General features: G+C 53.5%; 1 protein-coding gene across 1 annotated transcript in view; it reads left to right on the top strand.

The window, feature by feature from the left end:
- HK1 (hexokinase 1) overlaps window positions 1-20,767 on the top strand; it is a 62,274-nt gene that overhangs the window by 34,991 nt on the left and 6,516 nt on the right. Inside the window, exons 5-14 of the mRNA XM_032841458.1 lie at window positions 2,547-2,642; window positions 3,234-3,333; window positions 3,437-3,620; window positions 8,952-9,107; window positions 11,596-11,829; window positions 13,911-14,215; window positions 15,548-15,696; window positions 16,011-16,130; window positions 17,038-17,133; window positions 18,609-18,708. Coding sequence (XP_032697349.1) covers window positions 2,547-2,642; window positions 3,234-3,333; window positions 3,437-3,620; window positions 8,952-9,107; window positions 11,596-11,829; window positions 13,911-14,215; window positions 15,548-15,696; window positions 16,011-16,130; window positions 17,038-17,133; window positions 18,609-18,708 — 1,540 coding nt within the window. The remainder of the gene's footprint in view (window positions 1-2,546; window positions 2,643-3,233; window positions 3,334-3,436; window positions 3,621-8,951; window positions 9,108-11,595; window positions 11,830-13,910; window positions 14,216-15,547; window positions 15,697-16,010; window positions 16,131-17,037; window positions 17,134-18,608; window positions 18,709-20,767) is intronic.

Genomic DNA, 20,767 nt, shown 5'->3' with positions numbered 1-20,767 from the left:
GGTCCTCGTGCCCATGGTGTTGTGGGTCATTGTTGATTCATTCACCTGCTCAGCAGGGAGGGACTCAGACGAACGCCAGGGCACCACTGTGCCTCGGACGGCACGGAGACAGAATGAGTAGATGCGACATGAGAGACAGAAAACACACACGCAGCGACCTGTGAACAAACCTCTCATAATAGGGACCCTGGGAGTTCATGTTACCGAGGGGCTGTCAGGTGCCAGGCTCTCTGTTCGAACACGCACCCCACAGTGAACATGGGGTATCTTCAAACATGCCCATGCATGACATGCTTGTGATTCCCAGTTTACAGATGAGGACACTGAGGCTGGCAGGGGTCAGGAACCTGCCCAGGATCACCCGTCCGGGAAGCAGCAGAGCCCAGACTCACTCTGGGCAGTTTGGCTCCCGGGCCGGTGCTCCTAACCAGTCTGCTTCCCTGCAGGAGAGTAGCGTCGTTGCATATGGCCCCCTCCACGCTTTTGGGCAGCTCCCCTGTATGTCTTTATCGGTAGGGTAAGCGCCCTGTCTTGGCCACTGCTTCATGCCCTCGGAGCCCTTCTGTCTGTGCCATTTGTGTCATCACATCATGTTGGAGCAGGAGGGGGCTTGAGGGCTTAGTAGGGCAAACCAGTCAGTGCCCAGTTGGAGAACCAGACCTCCCAAGGTCACAGGGCTTATTAATGGCAGACCTAGGACCAGAATCCCAGACATTCCTGTCACCCGTTCCTTCCCCCTCCCCCCATTGAAGACCTCTGGGACACTGCTGTCCCTGTCCCCATTAGGACTGCCGTGGCCTGTCCAGACTCTCTGGTGTCTGGCTTGCAACACCTCCAAGGTGTTCAGATCACTTTGGCCTCCATGGTGTCTTCCTGAACCTTCCTCAAGGCCTGTTCTTGGTACTAAGTTTTCCTTGGCTTCTGAGAGTGGAGACATGACAATCATATCCCCCTGGGAAAAGGGGGGCAGAGACTGCTCGACCTAGCTCCGTCGTCAGGGACACTGCCTAGGTGCCATCCCTGTACAGCCGGGCTAGACCCTGGGAGAGGACAGGGAGCAGATGGGGCCTGCCCCACAGAAGCTGCCATCTTCTGGGGAGGAAGGCATTGCAGAAGGGGGAGAGAATATCCTCAGAGGCAGGAGAGCCCCCCAGGGCAGGGCAGATGTGTCTGCTAGAGGGGCTTTGTGAGCAGAGGGGTGAGAGGGCCCCCCCTCCCCGGTCTTGACCCCCATCCGAGGAGGGCTTCCTAAGCTGGGCTGCACTGCCTGCTGGGAAGCCGGTGAGACTAATTATTCATGGGCGGGGCGGATGCTATGCACACTCTTCAGGGCTGCCTGGAACCTTCTGGATTCTCCAGATCTAAACCAGCTGACTTATTCCCCAGATGAGCAAAGTGACCCTCAGAGGAATCCGGGGAGCTGCTCACAAGGATGTGGGCAGAGGTGTGAGAATGGGACTGGTCTCCTGACTTCCAGCTCCATATTCTTTCCACAACATACTCTCTGAGGCTTTTGGGGGTTGGGGTTGAGGGGAAGAAGACAGAGTCTAGGGGTTTCTGGAATGCCTGGCTTAGGAGCAGGCTGCTGCTGAACAAAGAGCCACAGAGAACCACGTCTCCTAAGCACCACCCCGTTCTGTGTGGCTTTCACTGTGAGTGGGGGCGGGCTGCGTGTGGGCAAGCACCCACCCCTGTGGCACCCTCAGAGGCCCACGGGGCCTGAACCACAGCTCTTTCCCACCCTGCCGCACGTGTGGGTAAATTTCTCCATTCAGAGAGAAAATAGTCAAGTATAACATTTATTTTTTTCACTCTTTGATTAAAAAAAAATACAAAAGCAATTATATAATGCTATTTATATAGATAATATAAAGATGTAAAGCAAAGACTAATAAAATTCCTACCCTTCCCGATTCTCAAGTGAGTGACCATTGGCTGTCTAGTCTTTTTGATATGTCTCCATTAATACACAAACAGAAATGGGGCCTATTGGACCCATTAGTGGAGTTGCTGCTTACAAATGGGGGTTAAATTCCAAAATTGGGGGAAGAGGCATAAGTCATATGCGCTGGGTATTATCCTTAAATCTCTAGCACCTGGCTTTAGAAGTTCAGTAGCCAAGAATTCTCCTGACATTTTGTTTCTCTTCCCCATTTGGCTCTGCCTATCTTCCCTCCGGGCTGTGGGAGCTGGGCTCTGGCTTGCCAGCATGGAGGGGGGATCAGGTAGTAACAGGATTTCTCTTGTTCTCTTTTTACTTGAAGTCTGGCTGTGTAATTGACATCCAGGCAGATTTGCACGCTGGATTCTAGCGTGCGCCGCATAGTTTCTTTCCGTGGCATCCCCCAGAGAAATCCGTCCAGCCAGTGGGTGGACAGGAGACGGGACGGAGTCTGGCTCTGTGGTTGCCCGCTGTGATCTGGAGGGAGCCGCCTGTCCTCTCTGGGCCTCTGCTTTCTCACGGCCCTCGAGCAGCCTCCCCAGGGACCTGGGGGTTCTGCAGGACTCCCAGCCCTCATCCAGCCCCCACTGGCTCTCCTTCACAGGGCATCCTGATCACCTGGACAAAGAAATTTAAAGCGAGTGGAGTGGAGGGAATGGATGTGGTGAAGCTGCTCAACAAAGCCATCAAGAAGCGCGGGGTAACTCTTCTCGGGGCCACCTGTCCCGGCTGTGTGGAGGTGGGGCGGTGTGGGGAGAACAGACCAGGCCCTTCCTGGGGGCAGTTGGGCATGGCCGGAGGCATCATGCTAGGTGTCCTGAAGACACAGGTAGATGAACAGGGAGAGTCCACAGCCCGGAAGGTCAGGGTGGTTCAAAGCGGGGTTCCCAGAAGCGCTGCATGGAGATCCTGAGCCCCGGGGCGGGAGCTGCCTCCTTCTGACTGGAGTGCTGGGCTGTGTGGAGGCAGCTGACACAGGCGGGGGGCGCCTGCGTGGCTGGAACAAGGGTCGTCAGCACGGGGCTGTAGCGCGTGGTTTGCGGAGGGCTATGGCTCTGCTTGGAAGAGAGTCTTAATCCGGGTAATGAAGGTGACCGTGCAGTTTCTGTGCTGGAATCACTGCACTCTCATCCGGTTGGTCTGGGGGCCAGCAGTCACGAGCAGCAGCACACCTCACTGCAGGAGCAGTGCTGGCTCCGAACACGGGGGCTCACTGGCCCTGCCCTCTTGGAGGCCAGTGATCTCTGCTCCCATGTAAGTGGACAGTGACAGCCCCATTCTGTGTCCCCAGGACTACGACGCCAACATTGTGGCCGTGGTGAATGACACGGTGGGGACCATGATGACCTGTGGCTACGATGACCAGCAGTGTGAAGTCGGCCTCATCATCGGTAACGTCACCCCTTTCTTCATGCCCGCCCTCAGCCAGCGTTTCCCGAAGGCAGAGGCAGCCCACTCTCGCAGCTCCTGATCTGGTCCCTCTTTCTCTCCAAGGCACTGGCACCAATGCCTGCTACATGGAGGAACTGAGGCACATCGACCTGGTAGAAGGCGACGAGGGGAGGATGTGCATCAACACGGAGTGGGGGGCCTTCGGGGACGATGGGTCTCTGGAGGACATTCGTACCGAGTTCGACCGGGAGATCGACCGTGGCTCTCTCAACCCTGGGAAGCAGCTGTGAGTCCCACCTTTTCTGCCCAGTTGTGTGCGTGACCTTGGGGATACTTAGGCAGAGTCAGGGGTTGAGATGAGGGGGCAGAAAGGCAGGTGATCACAAAGCCGAAGCCGATCAAATCTGCACAATCCTTCATTCCTTTGGCTAGATACGCAGTTGTAGCGTCTGCAGCTTTAAAAAGCATGTTTTGAATGATTTTCTCTTTGTTGAATTACGCTGTAATTGTGTCCTGGTAAAAAGTTCTGAAGATGAAGAGCACAGAAGCATTAGTATAGAACTAGGGTTTCAAACCCCTTGTGCACCCTGTAAGTCACTCGCACTGCTGGTGGGGGGGAAGCGAGGCCCCGCGGCAGGCAGGGCGGCCGCCGAGCAGGGGAGTGAGCGTCCTGAGCACCTTGCGCTGGGTTCCGAGAGTACCGAGGACCCCCTTCCTGTCCCGCACTTAGAGCTAGTGGGGGAGGCGTGTCCCACATTTGAACATCTGTCCTGCAGAGGAGTGGGGGCAAACCTTTGGAGTCATACAGACCTTAGGGAGCCCAGAGCATGGAGAAACTTCCCTCATGTTACGTATGGGCAGATGGGTCAGTGTTGGTAACGAGCGTCAGACTTACTGGGCCGGTTCTTTTTGGCCTCCGAGAGCTCTCAGCTGCAGAGGTGTGAGTGATGTCATTCAGGGCGGCATGGGCATTTCTTGATTTAAGCTATTTGGTTCCTGTAGTGCGTGCTCCTGCTTCTCTGTGATGCCGGTGGGCTGCTGGCTCTCTCTGCCGGCCCTGCCAGCTGCCTTGCCCTGTGGTCAGGTGCTGTCAGCGTGCTGACTCTCTTGGCTACAAGTCCTTATCTTGTGCCAGAGAGACATGGGAGTTCATTTGTCGTTTTGAAGCCCATCCCCCCAAAATCTCCACAACCCGGGCTGGATGATGGGGCTTTCCACCTGAGCTAATGGCATCGTGTAAATGGCCAGCCCCCTCCACCGGGAATGGCTGTGGCAAGTAACCTGGGTTTGTTAGAGAATGCCAAGTTCTTAGACCCAGAGTTGAACATCTACTTTGTATCCAGAGACTGGGGTACCAGCTTGGGATAAAGGATGCCAGTGTCAAAGCTCTGATAGCCAAAGGTGTTTTTTTCCCCCAATCTGTTCATCTACTCATCTGTTCACGGGAGAGCTGCGGCTCTACTCGATGGCCCTGCTGTCTCAGGGACCTCTGGGGGATATTCTGTAATAGGTACATATGCAGCATGTTACATCTCTAAAACCCTCTCGCTTCCACATTTGCAAGCGTATGTGACCCCAGGGGTTTTAGATAAGACATTTTGTAGCTGTAGTGACCGTCATGCCCTTAATCAGAAGGGCAGGGGACTGCTGCCTTCTCAGTGGAGCAGGACAGTTACCTGGGATAACTGACAGATATGACCCAGGCCCTTCTGTCCTGGCCCCGGTGGGGGGATCCCCTGTGGCTTGGGTGGAAACCTGGATTTCGCTGCCATCCGTTTTGAATTATTTCTGAATTTTTCTAAGGGGCTGAACTATAGCCCTTGGCTGAACGGTGAACTGGGCTCACAGTTGCCTTGGAATAAGCATTTTTGGAACGATGGCTGGATGGATGCATGGATGGATAGTCGATACGGAGGGGGGATGGGGATGAAGAGATGGATGGTGGATGGGGATGGATAGATGAAGGATGGGGGTGTGGGGAGATGGGTGGATGGTTGAATGGATGGATGGTGGGGATGGAGGATGGATGGAGGGTGGAGGGGCGTGGCTAGATGGCTAGCAGATGGGTGGGTGAGTAAACAGGTGAGTGGGTGTAAGAGTGAAGGGTGGGGTGAAGTCCACCTTCTCCAATATGTTTCCCTGTGAACCAAGCCCCAGAGGTCAGGTCTTGTTAAGAGGAAGGCTAAAGAAGGGACAAAGTCTTGAGTTACATCATGTATTCCTGGAAATAGGCTACTGGTCAGAGAGTTTTTTGCCAAAAAAATTTCTGCTCTTCTCCTAGGTTCCTTGTCTAAGTTTTTGGGATTCCCTGTGTGGTCGTCTTTGTAATGCCGAGTTCTTCAGAGCCATTTTGTCCTCCTTGTCAGGGAGGGGTGTTAGCTCCATTTGACTGGTGGGAAAATTAAGGCACTGGGATAGGACAAGCTGCCCCAAGAGTCCTGGTTGAGCTTTGATCTGGTTTAGGTTTAGGGTTTTCTGCCCCATTTGAAAATTTGAGTTTTTAGAGTGAGCTTCTAGAATGTCTAAGAGTCAGCTCTTCTCATTTTCGGACAAATGTTTATCAGGAAGGGTCTGGAGGAGTGATTTTTCATCCCTGAGTGCATATCAGAGTTACATAAAGGCCTTTTAAGAACATACTGCTGTCCGGGCACCCCTCACCCTACCCACCTCCCTCCCAGTTCTGACTCTCAGTGGGCCTGGGCTGGGGCTGCTGTCCTCAGGAGCGTGAGAGTTTCCCAGGTGATTACAGTTTGTAGCCAGGGTTGAAAATGTAGGCATGTGGGATTTGCACGAAGGCCAACCCCCAGATGGGCTCTGGACCCCTACACACCCGCTCATTCATTTTGTCTGAAGTTTGCACTCACCGAGTACCGACTGTGTACGGTTGCCGGGAAGGGCATTGGCATGGTAGCTCTGTGGGTCCTGCCTTCCTTGGTGACCTGCTGCTTTCAGGACAGCAGGGGACAGCACAGAGTAGTCAGCAACCCCAGCCAGGCCCCAGAGTTAGGCGGTGTCTCTCTAAAAGGGGTCAGACACCCAGCTCCCTCCCTATTGTCCTTGTATTCTAGGCCTTTGAAATTCTGGTCACATACCTATCTCCTACTCTGGATTTGAGTCCCATCTTCTTTCATTTTTAATTCTCTTTCTCCTCCCCTCCTGTCTCCTTGGGCTTCTTGATCTTTTTCTGTGTCGTGTCTGGACTTTTGAATCCCATTGCCTGGTGTGATTCCTTACCACATCCTTCAAAAGGCAAGGAGACACTTGCCCCACAAAACAGGACCAGCAGTGAGCAGGATGCTTCGACCTGGAGAATTCTTCGGTCTTAATGGTGGCAAAGTCCGTCTCCAAACACCCATGCTTACCATCGCTCTACCTACTCTGCAGACCTCTGCACACTGCTAGTCCCGCTTAGCATGGCCTCAGACCTGTCCCACCTCTCCGTCCCTGGGATGCCGGTCCCAGCACACCCTGGGTGCCAGAGGAGCTCCCGACTGGCCGGCAAGTCCTTGCTTCCTTTGTCTGACCATGACCCCCATTCCGCCCCTCCCAGCCTGTCCCCAGGCCCCGTTGGGTCTCAGCCCTGCCTGTGTATGCCAGAGGGCAGGAAGGCCACAGCACCACAGTGTCTCCTGCCAGCCTGTGGTCATCAGCCTCTGACTTCCACCAGGCAGGTCACCACTTGCTGGGTCCCGGTGGGAAAGGAGCCTGCTATGTCCGTGTGCCTCCGGCGGGCCGAGTGAGGCCCATCAGAGGTGCCTTTTCCTCATCCTGATGCTCTGACAGCTTCAAAGGATCTGTGTACATAAAAGACGTCCTGTGGGAAAGCGAGATCATTGTGTATGCCTCTGGAGGGCACAGTGAGAAGCAATAGGTAGAAGGTGCCAGGAGGCTGATCTTAGCTCTTGCTAAAGGGAAGAAGCTTTTCTGTTGTCACATTGCCCGAAGGGGGCCAGCTGCCTAGGGAGGAAGTGAGCTGGTAACAGTGATAGCTCACATTTGATGGCATCGCCCACAAGAGAGGCAGGACAGCACGGTGCTGAGAGCCTAGCCTCTCATGCTTAACTGGGTTCCAAGTGTGGATTTGCTACCCCTTGGCTCTGTGACTGTGGGCAAATGATGTGACCTCTCTGGGCCTCAGTTTCCTCATCTGTGAAATGGAGATAGTGACGTTGTCCACCTCATGGGGCTGTACTGAGCACGGAGCAAGTTAGTACACGTGACGTGCTTAGTAAAGTGTGAGACGCTCCTGATGACAGACACGGTAGCACGTCCCCCCCATGAGCCTTGCACGGTGACCTCATCAGCGGGCCCTCCCCTCTCCCCAGTATCCAGGTGAGGAAAGCAGGGAGTAGAGAGCATGGTCAGTGGAGAGCCAGGATGCAGCCCAGACAGTCTGGCTCTTGCCTGCTTTGAGATTCCTGATCGGGACTACACAGAGGCAGTTTCCACAGGTCCTTGGGGTGCTGGCGGAGCGGCCGGGCCTCAGAGAGGCGCCCTCCTGCCAGGGATCTCCGACACAACCTTGGCTGGGGCGGTCGTGTCTGGTCCTGTCCGGAGCGGGAACAATGTGGACCGAGTTTCTCTGTGCCCGTGTTGGGGCAAAGGGGGGCCAGGTGCTCAGGTCCCAGCAGCACCCAGGCTGGCTCCGGGGGGAGCAGCATGTTTTGCTGTGTCACAGGCAGCTCTAGGGGTGCCAGCTGGGCTCCCTCGGGGGAGAGGCAGGCTCCTGGATGTCGGCCTGCCGCTGTGGTCTGTCCCGCTCAGGGCTCCCTCCTGGCCCCTGCTTCACCAGCACACGGGGCCCAAATCTAGCTCGGAGGTGGCACGGAGCCCTGGTCCGTGGTTGCCGCTCTCCTATAGCATTGGGCTCAAAACGGCTGCTGCACTTCCAGACCTGCCACCTCCCAGGGAGGCAAGAGAGAGAGAGAGAGAGGTTATACTCTGGGACTGGCCTGTGGCTACCCATGAGCTGTTCAAAGCCTCCCCTGGGACTTAGGGTAATGTCAGTGAGGGAGGAGTAGGCTCCCCAAAGCAAATTCATGGTCGTTTTGGCTAGAGAAGGAGAACGTGGATGCTGGAGGGGTGGCCAGTGACAGGGATCCTGTGGGGTGTGGCTGTGTTTCAGTCCCATCAGCTTCCCCCCCACCCCAAGAAGGCATTTACCCTTTCTGAGCTGGGAAATGGAGAGAATACTTCCAGCCACCTTCTGTCACAGGGCTCGGGGACCTCCTTGCTGGAGTGATGGGCAGGAAGGCCCTTTAAAAAGCATAGTGCAGTGTTTTGTAAGAAATGATCGTATTCTTCATTTCTGGGGCGGCCTCCTCGTCATCCCCAGTCTCACCTCCGGGCAGCCTTCCCTGCCTGTCCCCGTGCCCTGCCCTGGCAATGGGTGTGGGGTCTGGAGGAGATGCCCCCTTCTCCACTGCTGTGTCGTGGTCATTTAGTGACGCAGACGTGTGGTTTTGCCTGCTGGTGAGCCCGTGAGCTTGGGAGGATGAGGCAGTGCCTCCTCCTTCTCCCTTCTGCCTCCTGCCTGTCTGTCCTGCATCTCATGAGCCGCCCTGGGGGGATGCTTGTAGGGAGGCCCTGACAGGTGGCATGTGCTTTTCTCCTGCAGGTTTGAGAAGATGGTCAGTGGCATGTACCTGGGGGAGCTGGTGCGACTGATCCTGGTCAAGATGGCCAAGGAGAGCCTCTTATTTGAAGGGCGGATCACCCCGGAGCTGCTCACCAGGGGGAAGTTCAGGACCAGTGATGTGTCAGCCATTGAGAAGTAGGTGCTGCCCCTCGGGCTTTTCTCTTTCCCTTCACTCCACCCCGCACCCCTGCCCACCCACACATGTGAGGGCTGGTGATTAGAGGCCAGGAAGCTGAGATTCCAGTGGGGAACAAGGAGTTCACTGAGCCTGGGCCCTGGGCTTGGAAGCCGCCTGGGACATGTGAGGACCTTCTCCATACTCTGTTCCAGGGAACCCTGGTGACCTCAAGATAATTGGGTGTTTCCTGAAGAAAGAGTTCTGTGGCTAATAGGATTGGGAAATACTGCATATTTATTCTCCATTGAGAGATCTGTAGTATTCATTACCACTAAAGAAAACAGTTCATTTTGGTTGACTTATAATTTCCCAAAGTCCTTTTTTTTTTTTGAGAGAGAGAAAGAGAGGGGAAACACACGAGAGCACGTATGTGAACGGGGGTGTGGGGAACGAGAGAGAGAATCCTAAACAGCCAAGCAGGATCCATGCACAGTGTGAAGCCTGACTTGAGGCTCGATCCCACCACCCTGAGATCATGATCTGAGCAGAAATCAAGAGTTGGACGATTAACCGATGGAACCACCCAGGTGCCCCAATTTCCCAAACTTCCGTGGTGCCTGAAACACCCTCCCCGCTGCCCGCCTCCCATTCTCTCACCTCTTAACAGCCCGATGTGTTCCCTGGCACAAGTTTGATAAATGCAGTTAGCAGCCGAGACGAGGCCGATAGACAGGGAGGACTGAGTCCAGCCAGCCACCTGACTGCACTCTTTCCTCTGCACCATGAGAAACCCAGGCATCTGTGCCCCTGTGGGCCTGAACCCAGAGAGGGAGGAGGGTGAACTTGATCCCAGGGCAGGCTGATGTGGTTGGGCGCCTCCAGGTCTGAAGGACTCGTGTCTCGGGGCCGGCCTCCGTGGGCCACCAGGCTCGGTTCCTGGTTTGGAGACAGGTAGCCGTGCGAGGCCACCTGCTGAAAGATAGGGCTGGCCGGGTGCTAGAGACGTCCGTTCATCTCCGCCCAAGGCCGTCGTTCCCACTGCCCTGCTGAGTGCCAGAGACATCAATCCGGTGGCTTCCTGGCTCCGGCTCCTGGGGGCATATGCAGGTCAGTGGGCTGCAGTCAGAGGAGGCAGCTGTGGAAGTTGGAAGAGGTTTATGTGGACTCACTCCTCTCTCACATTCCTGGGCATTTACCCTCGGATCACTCTCCCCCAGGAGCTCTTGGGGCAGAGCGACTGTCGGCATGACACCAGATTCCGAGCTTCCGGCCCTCTCTCTGCTCGAGCCCCCCAGCTAGCTACTGGGAAGGGAGGGGGCAGGAGGCCCATGGCGGGTCTTCCGAGCCACTGACAGAGTCAGGAAATGCCTGCCTTCCCTTTGGCCTCTTCTGGTGTTGGCTCTTTGGTTACCAAGAAACGAAAGCCCACTTGAACGAGTGCAAGAAGACAGGCAGACTGTCATAAACGTGTCTGAACAGAACCTGAGCATCCCACCAAGGCAGACGTTCAAAGCATTTTCTTTACAATCTGCAGGAAGATGGTGTCACCCGTGTTTGTTTAGCGTTGCTCTGAAGTCTTAGCCAGTGGAAAGGAAGAAAGGAAAAAAGGAAGGAAGGAAGGAAGGAAGGAAGGAAGGAAGGAAGGAAGGAAGGAAAGAAATTAAAGGCATAAGGATTTTTAAAAAAGGAAGTAAAATTATCATTATTTGCAGATGTTAATTGTCTGTGTGGGACACCAGAAATACCTCGACAAGTGAATAAAATAACAAGAGGTTAGGGAGTTGACCGGAGAGAAGGTACAAAAGTCAAACTGTATTTCTGTATATTGGCAATAGTTAAAATATGCATGTGTTTAAATAAGGCTTTTATTTTAGAATATTTGTAGACTTAGAGGAAAATTGCAAAGATGGTACACAGTGTTCCCAGGTATCACTGACTCCGTTTTCCCTAAACATCTGATGTTACTGTGGTACATGAAGGTGAAAAAAAAGGGAGCATACATATATGTATATATGTTGGTATATGCCATCTATACCATACGGTCTATAATAGTAACAAAATCCTAAAGTACCTCAGAAGGAATCTAAGAAAAGACGCACAGAACAGGTATGCAGAAAATTCAAATTTGACTGGAAAACCTCAAGGAAAGGGGTGTCTGCATCTCAGGGCGACTCCCAGACAGACCTCAAGAGCAGATTTGCCTGCATCTCCTGAGCACCGAGCTCTCGGGCGAAGGTGGCCACATCTCACCTCCACTTTTCTCCATGGCCCTGGCATGTCATGTCCCAGCCCAGCACAGTTTTTTCTCTTATTACCTGGTATTTCTTATGGAAGAGACTCCTTCATGTGTTCTTCTCAGGCATTTGACGGTCTTAATCCCATATCCCACCCCCCCCAACACACACATGGCGAATGGATTTCCCCTTCCCAGGACTCTGGACCCTTAGTGCTTTGCGCTCCCCAATGGGATCCTTAACTCACGGTTATTGGCCTCTAACCTCACAGGAATAAGGAAGGCCTCCATAATGCCAAAGAAATCCTGACCCGCCTGGGAGTGGAGCCATCTGATGATGACTGTATTTCAGTCCAGCATGTGTGTACCATTGTCTCCTTTCGCTCCGCCAACCTGGTGGCTGCAACGCTGGGCGCCATCTTGAACCGCCTTCGAGATAACAAGGGCACACCCAGGCTGCGGACCACGGTTGGTGTCGACGGGTCTCTTTACAAGACGCACCCACAGTGAGTCTGCCCTTTGCTACCATTGGCACTCAGTGCCCATCTGGGCCGAAGATTTCCTCCCAAGGTCAGACTTTTGCATCCAGTGAAGGTTTTTGGCACACAAGACAATTGTAGTTCTGGGCAGAAAGATCAGAATTGCCCACTTGAGAAGTACCCGACCCTCAGTCAGTTCTCCTGGTGTTGCGTCTGTACTGTCCTTTCCCCCTCACTTCTTCTGTCTTGTTAGAGACATCTGTGGCTCCCAGGAACACTGGGTGGAATGTGTCTGTATCTTAAATTCTCTTGCTTATCCATTTTGTGTCAGAGACCTTCATCCTCACTGTAGCTTGCTTGGGTCATGTTGCAGTGCCCACATTCTTGTTTTGGAAGCTCCTGTGGAAGGCCCCCCAGCCCTCAGACATACCTTTTGAAAACAGGCAGCTTGTAGACCTTTGCATGTGAGAGCTGGTCCCTGTTGGTTATGAGGGGCTGCCTTCTTATGTACCGAACCCCTTAGCCGCAGAAGCCTTCTGTGGTACGGAGAACATGGCTTGTCCAGTTTTCAAAAGCTAAAGATGAAATTCCGAGTCGTCTTGTGCCATTAACAATAGCTGCCCATAATGTGATCGTTTTGCACAAGACCTCAGATGTTCCGGCACTCTGTGTACGAAGTGTGTGTGACGTGGTCTTGTGGGACCTTCACAGCCAGTTCCAAACACAGTTAAGCCAATGTGGACTTAAATGGAAACCGTTCTGGTACTGAGCAGCTAGGGCGTGAGCTCGTTACATGTCCTTATATGTTAGGTTCATAATTTTATCTCTCTGTATTTTTAAAGTATTTGTAATTTTTTAAAAAGATTTTATTTATTCAAGAGAAGGAATGAGCACAAGAAAGGGGCAGAGGCAGAAGGAGAGGGAGAAGCAGGCTCCCTGAAGAGCAAGGAGCTTGATGCAGGGTTCGATCCCAGGATCCTGGGATCATAACCTGAGCCGAAGGCAGACGCTTAAGGACTGAACCACCCAGGCACCCCAGTAACTGTAAAATTTTTGATAACGAAACCAGCTATCTTTTTGAGGGATAGGTGGTTTCTTGACAAATGTTTGGATAAGAAAGGGATTTGCAACATCACATTAAACATTTTTTTTTAATTGTGGTGAAATACACACTATGGAATTTACTATCGTAACCACTTTTGAGTATACAGTTCAGTAGTATCAAGCACGTGCACACTGTTGTGCAACCAGTCCCCACCAGTGCCCTCCCGAGCTCTTCATCTCCAATGTCACAAGTACAACCAGTGACTTTGATCAGATGTGTTCTCTTTCAGAAACCACAGGTGTTGGTATAGAAGCTTGAGACAGTTCAAAAAATGACAGAGAATTGAAGGGATTTTTTCCATCCTACCCCTGGCATTGGTCACTGTTAATATTTTGGGGTTCTGGTTTCCCTGTTTCCTTTGGCAGGCAGCCTTCCACACTTAAAACACACCATAAACTTTGGGGAGGTTCTTTGTCTCACTGAGTCCTAAAGTTCTCTTCTGGCCAATAAAGAATGTCTTGACTCTTGGGGGCGGAAGGAGAGGGCAAGTGAAAATAGAAAACAGGAGTGAGTGGTTATTCACAGAGCCAGTAACCAATCGAATAAGCAACTAATGAACTCACTTAGTTCCCATCACCCATCTCTCCGCCAGATCCTGTCAGTCCTCATGGACTCCAAGGTTAAGTCTCAGGCCCAAGGTCACCTAATGCGGGTGGCAGAGCTTGTCCTTGTCTTCTGATCTGTCTGACTTCCAAACACCGGGCTCTGGACCTCTGTGTTGTCAGCTCCATGTCGTGATGGAGGACAGAACCCTTTGTGGACCCTGAGTTTTCTGTATTTGATACTCATGTCTTAATGTGTGTGACTGTGGGCCCTTCCATTTTTCCTTTTTACTTTTCTGCATTTGCCAGCTTTTCTCCAATGCACATGTATGACTTGGGTGCTGAGAAAATCAAGTCTAGAACATGGAATTCAGATGTGGGAGAAGAAAGGGCAACCAGAGCTCCCTGACAGATGGCTCAGTCTAACTGTTGTGGCCTGCTCCCTCCCCCCTGGCCCCCAGGTATTCCCGGCGGTTCCACAAGACTCTGCGGCGCTTGGTGCCTGACTCCGATGTGCGCTTCCTCCTCTCGGAGAGCGGCAGTGGCAAGGGGGCCGCCATGGTCACTGCGGTGGCCTACCGCCTGGCCGAGCAACACCGGCAGATCGAGGAGACCCTGGCCCACTTCCGCCTCACCAAGGACATGCTGCTGGAGGTGAAGAAGAGAATGCGGGCAGAGATGGATATGGGCCTGAGGAAGCAGACGCACGATAAGGCGGTGGTCAAGATGCTGCCATCCTTTGTCCGGCGCACTCCAGATGGGACCGGTGAGGGCCTCTGCCGTGGACGCAACCCTCCTGCTTCTCCCATCAGGGGCCAAGCAGGGCTGCAGGGAAGTCGCGGATGCATATATTTTTGGCAGGAACTAGAAATGAAACCCTTTGCTTTCCGTTTTTCCCACTGGCTGGCCCAGTGTATGAGTCAGGGCACTTGACCTGCCCTGGATCCGGCCTCCCAGGCAAGCACCAACTCTCAAACCAGTCCTGCTCAGAATCAGATGGTGTTCTTCCAGCAGTGAGCCTGGGCCGGTCCCGCAGCGCTATGATGGCCGTGGGTCCTCTCCCAAACACATTCACTGGCGGAAGGATAGATGCCCAGTGCACCCTTCCTAGCTCCTGACACGGTGTGCAGGCGGCAGACAGGGGCCCGGGGCTCCAGGCAGGTGGGAGAACAGAATCCAGCCCTTACTGCTGACCTTGCTGAGGGCTCTGGGGACTCGAGGGGCTTCTCAGGTGGACCTGGAAATCAGATGTGTGGTGGGAATTAGGTTCCCATGGGTAAGTGACTTATGACTGTGTTACACCCTTGCATTCAAGACCACCCTCAAGCCTAGTGGCCTCAAACAGCAACCACATCTTACTGCTCCTCTGCGCCAGGCCCAGAGGGTCTCTGCTGGATGCATTTGTGAGTCTGTAATCGCTGGCTCAGCCTTGCTGGCTGGGAGGCCTTGCTCACGCATCCAGCTTCAGCACTCAGCGAGGGTGCAATCTTGGCCTTGGCTGTGAGTCCCATTCTCCAGGGGCTGCTGGGCTCGTCCATGTGGCAGCATCAGGGCCCATGAAGGAGAGGAGGGACTTCTAAGGCTCTCGGAGGCCTGGGCTGGGACTGGCTCGGCTTTGCCTCTGCCACACTCTGTCAGCCAGAGCGAGTCATAGGGCTGGGCTGAAGCCAAGGGGAGGAGAAACCAAATCCATCTTCCGATGGGAAGAACTGCAGAGTCACTTTGCAGAGGAAAAGTACAGGAAAGAGAATGTGCACATTTTTACAAACACGCTACACATTGATATAAACTGCCAGTTTTTGTGTGAGTTTCCCTAAAATCAGCTCACTGTTGCCACGCTTTTTAGGAACCCCAGAGAAGTTTGTTTGTTTATCGGGACCAGTGGTTCATCCGTGGGTCCTCGGTCCCTGCAGTGAGGCTTGAAGGTCGTGGCGGTCAGAGCATTCGTGCCCACCCTCCCTGAGCCCGAGCTGTGTGCTGGAGGGAGCAGAAGCTGAGGCTTCCCCCCTGTATTTAATACAAGGGCTCGGGTCTTGGGGCTCCTGGCTACCACAGGTGCTTAGCTGTTTTTGATGTTCTTTATGTTCTTGACTAACAGAGCATGGTGACTTCTTGGCTCTTGATCTTGGAGGAACAAATTTCCGTGTCCTCCTGGTGAAAATCCGCAGTGGGAAGAAGAGAACGGTGGAAATGCACAACAAGATCTATGCCATTCCCATTGAAATCATGCAGGGCACCGGGGAAGAGGTGAGACAGTTTGGCTTTGATGCCACAATGGCCCACGTGTGTCACACGTCCAGTGTCCTCTGTGGTCCGCCCCTAATCTGCCTTGGGGTGCATGTGGCTCTGCCATCGTGTCCTTGTGGCCTGCAAGCACTGGGCACCTTCAACAGCACTGGGCTTCTGACGCTCAGGAGGCTGCGGAGTTCCTGAGGGGGCGCTCACTCTGTGCATGTCGGGGCGCGTGTGTGCGTGTGTGAACGCGTGGAAATGTGCCCTTGCGTGTGTGCCCTGAAGCGTGAGGCTAGAGAGCATGGGTTATCCCTTCTTTTCTCCTGCAGCTGTTTGACCACATTGTCTCCTGCATCTCGGACTTCTTGGACTACATGGGGATCAAAGGCCCCAGAATGCCCCTGGGCTTCACCTTCTCCTTCCCCTGCAAACAGACGAGCCTGGATGCGGTAAGTTTCTTTCTTGCAGGCGCCAGACGGTGCTGGCCTTGAGGCTTCCCCCAGCCTCACTCGTCCCTTTGGTGTCGGGAACGGTTCCCACGTCACAGTGGGTTGATCTGGCTTTACGTCATGCCCCCCACTTCATTTTAAGACCCTTCTCTATTGATTTTGTATCATTTGCCACATCCACCTCTTCCGGGATGCAAGACGGAGCCTGTCATGCTGGAGGAGCCACGGGTGCCTCCTTGTGTCACAGGTGGGGGTGTGGCCAGGGAGGGAGCCCCGGAGCTGCATGTGCTCACGTGGAACCTTAGGATTTAAGGCAAACGATAGGCAGTGCTAGGGAGGCGAGTCGGGCCACTTCTGGAAGCCAGTTAATCAACTCACCGTGCTGACTTAGGGGTTTTTCCTCTGAAGCATTTTTACATCTCAGCAGCTAGGTCCATATAAACTTGTGTTTTGCAGTTTTTAAAGCTCTGCATTGTTTAAGGAGTTCGCCCTCACTGACACCTTTGGTCATTGTAGTCGAGGACACACCCAGTAAATGTAGAATTTTATTCAAATTGAAAGTTCGCTTTAGGCAGTAACAGTGTTCCTAAAAGTTTGCGTTTCTCCACTTACGTTGTTGGAAGACTGTTCTTTAGGGGAACTAGTTGGTTATACCAGGGGGCACACCATTATCCTTCTATGCCTCGGTTTCTCCATCTGTGAAATGGGCATTGTGGACCAGCTGGGCACGGGGACCATTAGGAGGGGGAAGGCCCGTGGAGGGCCCCTTCTTTGGGCCTCAGATGCTCTAACCTCATCTCCCTGTAAATTCTCGCGGATGTTTACTCAGGAGGGAGGGAGTGAAATGTTACGTTCTGCCCAGAAGGACTGATGCCACAGGACTCTCCTGGTGCCTTCCCTCTTTCAGGGAATCTTGATCACCTGGACGAAGGGTTTTAAGGCAACTGACTGCGTGGGGCACGACGTAGCCACGTTACTAAGGGAAGCGATAAAAAGGAGAGAGGTAACTATAAAAAGGATATTTTTAAAAATCTTCACTGTTTTGGGGGGGTGGTTATAAAAATTGTTCTTGCTGGGTCGTAAAGAATTCAGACAATACAGAAGCGTGTGTGACCTGGGCAGGGAGATTCCCTAAACTGTCAGCAGGTAAACAGGAGGTGAACGGTTTTATGTTGTTAAAGGATGGTTTAAGAAAGGTAAACTCATGACTCTCCAACAGCTTGAAGAAGAGAAAAGCAGCCCCTGGTGACCGGGCCCAGTCAGCCTTGGTGACTGGGCTCCTGGTGAACACGGAGTGTGACCCCATAACTGATGGAATTAGACAGGAAGGAGAGGAGTCAGTACTCATGTCTGCACAGAGCACGCACTCAGACAGTGGCCCTGCTTCCGGACAGCCTCCAGGCCAGAGTGGGCCCCGCTCTGAGCCCTCCCGGAAACCACCAGCCCAGGCTCAAATCCTGGAGTGGGTGCTTTCTAACCTGTTCTGAGATGCCCACAAGCTGTGTCACCCGCGTGGCACCTGGTCCCTGTGCCCAGCTCTGTTTGACTGTAGGTGTGTTTCTGATGGTCTTTGGCTGGAGGACATTGAAAAAATATAAAATGGAAGATTCCAGAAATGTTGTTTGATTTATCAATGAGGGAATTAGTAAAAAAAAAAAAAAAAAATAGTTCGAATGCCTGTAGTTCAAAAGAGTAATCCAATGCACCAGCTGTGGGGAAGGCTGACGTGAATGGGTTTTTGAAAGAGGGATTGGTTGCACCCAGCAGAGTACGTAAGACAGCTAATATCCCATCGCAAAGAAACCTGGTGACCTGCTTTGGCCCACATCAGCACTGTCCCCGTTAGCATTCTTCCACCCTACGTTCTGTGCAGAGACCGACCCATGTACGCACATTTCGTAACAGGAACCCTACTGTACTCATGCTGTTACACCTTGCTTATTTCCCTTAATGTAAAGAAGGCATCTTGTCCTGTCATCACATAGAGACCCAACGTCCTTTCCCGTGGCCACACAGCAGCACGGTGGTTGCTGGAACCATGTCTTACACAGGTTCGCACATAGCCCCTTTTGATCTAGATTTCTGGTCTGTGTAAGTCATGCGGTCAATATCTTTGTGTACCTGTGTGGCTGTTTCCGGAGGACGGATTCTGAGGAATGGATATTGGTGGTTCTGTTTTGCCTTCTGGAAGGCTCTAACACTCGGAACTCCCAAGAGGGAGCTGTTCGGCCGTAGTCCCTCTTTTCTCCATTCAGCGGTTCCCTCCAGCCTGCCTCCATGGTACTCGGCAGTGTCTGTGAAATGGGTGGAATGCTTCCTCTCTTTAGCTCTCCAGTGTCCAATTCATCATAAATAGCAGGTGTTTAGTTCGTGAAGGAATATTTAGTCACCTCTTAAAGACTGGTGAGGAAGCTGTTTCAGTTGAGGCACCAGGAAGCACTGTCCCTCCCCTAAAGCTGTGTCCCTTTCTTTCCAAAGGAATTTGACCTGGACGTGGTGGCTGTGGTCAACGACACGGTGGGCACCATGATGACCTGTGCTTATGAGGAGCCTACCTGCGAGGTTGGACTCATCGTAGGTGGGTGTCCTGGAAAGTCTGTCAATTTGGGGCAGGGAAGGCTGGGTTTTCCTGTTCTGTGGGGCCATAAGCCAGCAGCTCAGTCCTCTGTGGGAGACACTCTATCTGTCCCTTTTGTCCCCTTACTGACTCCAGAGTTTGGAACAAGGTTGCAGAGCCGTCAGGGGACTTTCTCCTCCCAACACTCACCCCAAGGCTCGCGACCAGATGGCCAGAAGGGAGCTGTCCTGGAACGAGGCCCCAGATGGCTCACAGGGCTTGGGTGGACAGGGTGGGAGTATCTGGGGCTGGCCTGGCCACCAGGGCAACCACTGGGCCTATAGGGAAGGCCACCAGGCAGGAGTTGAGGGGTGAGAGCCCATGACTGGGAAGGCAACAGAGCCCTCCTTCTCCCCTGACTGTGGGCAAGGGCCAGAGAGTAGCTTCGGGCACCGAAGCAGCCACTGTCCCGTGAGCAATCCCAGCCACTTGGGTGGGCCACAGAGAGGTTGGCTCTGAGGGAACCCTTATAGTCCAGACACAGGAGGGGTCTGGACTCGAGAGCACGTCATATCGGAAGCACATCAGTTCCGGCTGTGAGAAGACCATTTGTCCCACTGAGTCTGCTCCTGGTGTCCGAATGTTGGGTGAAGGCCCTGTTTCTTGGCCAACCTCTGCAGGCCCTACCTGGTCAAGGAGGGCCAGCAGGCCTGCTGGGCAGACCCTTTGCTAAGTGTCTGGGAGCTGGGGAGAAGGCCCCTGAAGGCTGCCTACCTGGTGCTCAGGAGATCTTTTCATTTGTAAAACCATTTTGGCTCCCGAGGAAATTCTGAAAACTGGGGAGCAGCTGCAGGTGTAAGGTTTTGGGGGCCTGACTCTGGGGCTATTTTGTTCCTTCCTTCCTTTTGCTAAGCTTTCTTCGCCCACCCCACCCAGCACCTCAGCTTCTGAATGGGCTTAGGTGTGACACGCAGATCCAGAGTGACACAGCACATTATTCCCCACCGCCAGGCTGGGCCTGGCCTTCCTGCTCAGTTCAGGGCTGCCTGATGAGCCATTCCCGGCAGCTGGTGAGAGCAGGCGGGTGGGGTGGAGCTTATCCCAGCCCCGCCCCCTCCCCAGCCGCATTCACACCCACTTCCTCCTCCCTCCACCCATCCATCCCTTTGCTTCTGACGAGAAATATGATTTGGCAAGAAATATGATTTATATGTTTCGGCTTTCTGGGCACCCCTGGCCATTTCTGGGGCTCTTCTTCTCTTTCATGCTTTAGGGTGAAAGGGAGCTGAGAGAACAAAACCCCAAATAATCCAGTGACCCCAGGGAGAAGTGTCGGTGAATTCTACATACCTTTCTTTAAAGGGAATGAAAACAATCCAAGCTCTTTTGGTCCAGCTAGTGGAGACTGCCTTGTGTCCCCCAAGGGGGCTGAAAGTCTATCTGTCTCCCACCGAGGCCGGGTTGGTGGTGCTCTGGGGCCTGGTTACAGGGAGTGGGGACCTGCTGGAATTTCTGTTAGAAATGCAGAGTCCCAGGCCCCGCCCCCAACCTTCCGCTTCAGAATCTGCATCTTAACAAGCTTCCCAGGTGACCGAGGTGCAGATCCAAATATGGGGGCAAGCATTCCGTGGTTAGTTGGTTGGTTTTACATTTTCTAGTCCCTTCACAGAGATAAGGCCCAGGACCCCGGGGACGGGGATGTCGTGGTGACAGAAACTGCCAAGACCATTTCAGACACTTCCTCTCAGTTTCCGTACTCAGCTCCTCGGAGATGAGAGCAGCAGACTGTTGGTGGTCCCATCGCAGTCCTTGCGGGCCCACAGCCTGGGCAGTTCAGGGACGGAGAGCAAAGGCTCCTGGGTCCCTGGGAACTGTATGTCAGACTTGGTGTGTGCACCCAGACGCAGGTCCCTTTTCTTGGGAGCATCCTCAGGTTTTCAAGGAGGGCTGTGACATCAGACTGGCAAGGTACCACCACCTTGAGAAAGGTGCCATGGACGTGCTGGGACACTGTCGTTCCCTGAGCTAGCTGTGAGCTTCATTCTGAAGCACATGGAGAGGGGACCGGGCCGGCGCAGTC

Source organism: Lontra canadensis, unplaced genomic scaffold (genome assembly GCF_010015895.1).
Source record: "Lontra canadensis isolate GAN:19392208 unplaced genomic scaffold, GSC_riverotter_1.0 scaffold3, whole genome shotgun sequence".
In the NCBI taxonomy this organism is placed as follows: Eukaryota; Metazoa; Chordata; class Mammalia; order Carnivora; family Mustelidae; genus Lontra; species Lontra canadensis.
The sequence above is the reverse complement of the archived record's forward strand: the minus strand, read 5'-3'. Positions and strand labels throughout refer to the sequence as shown.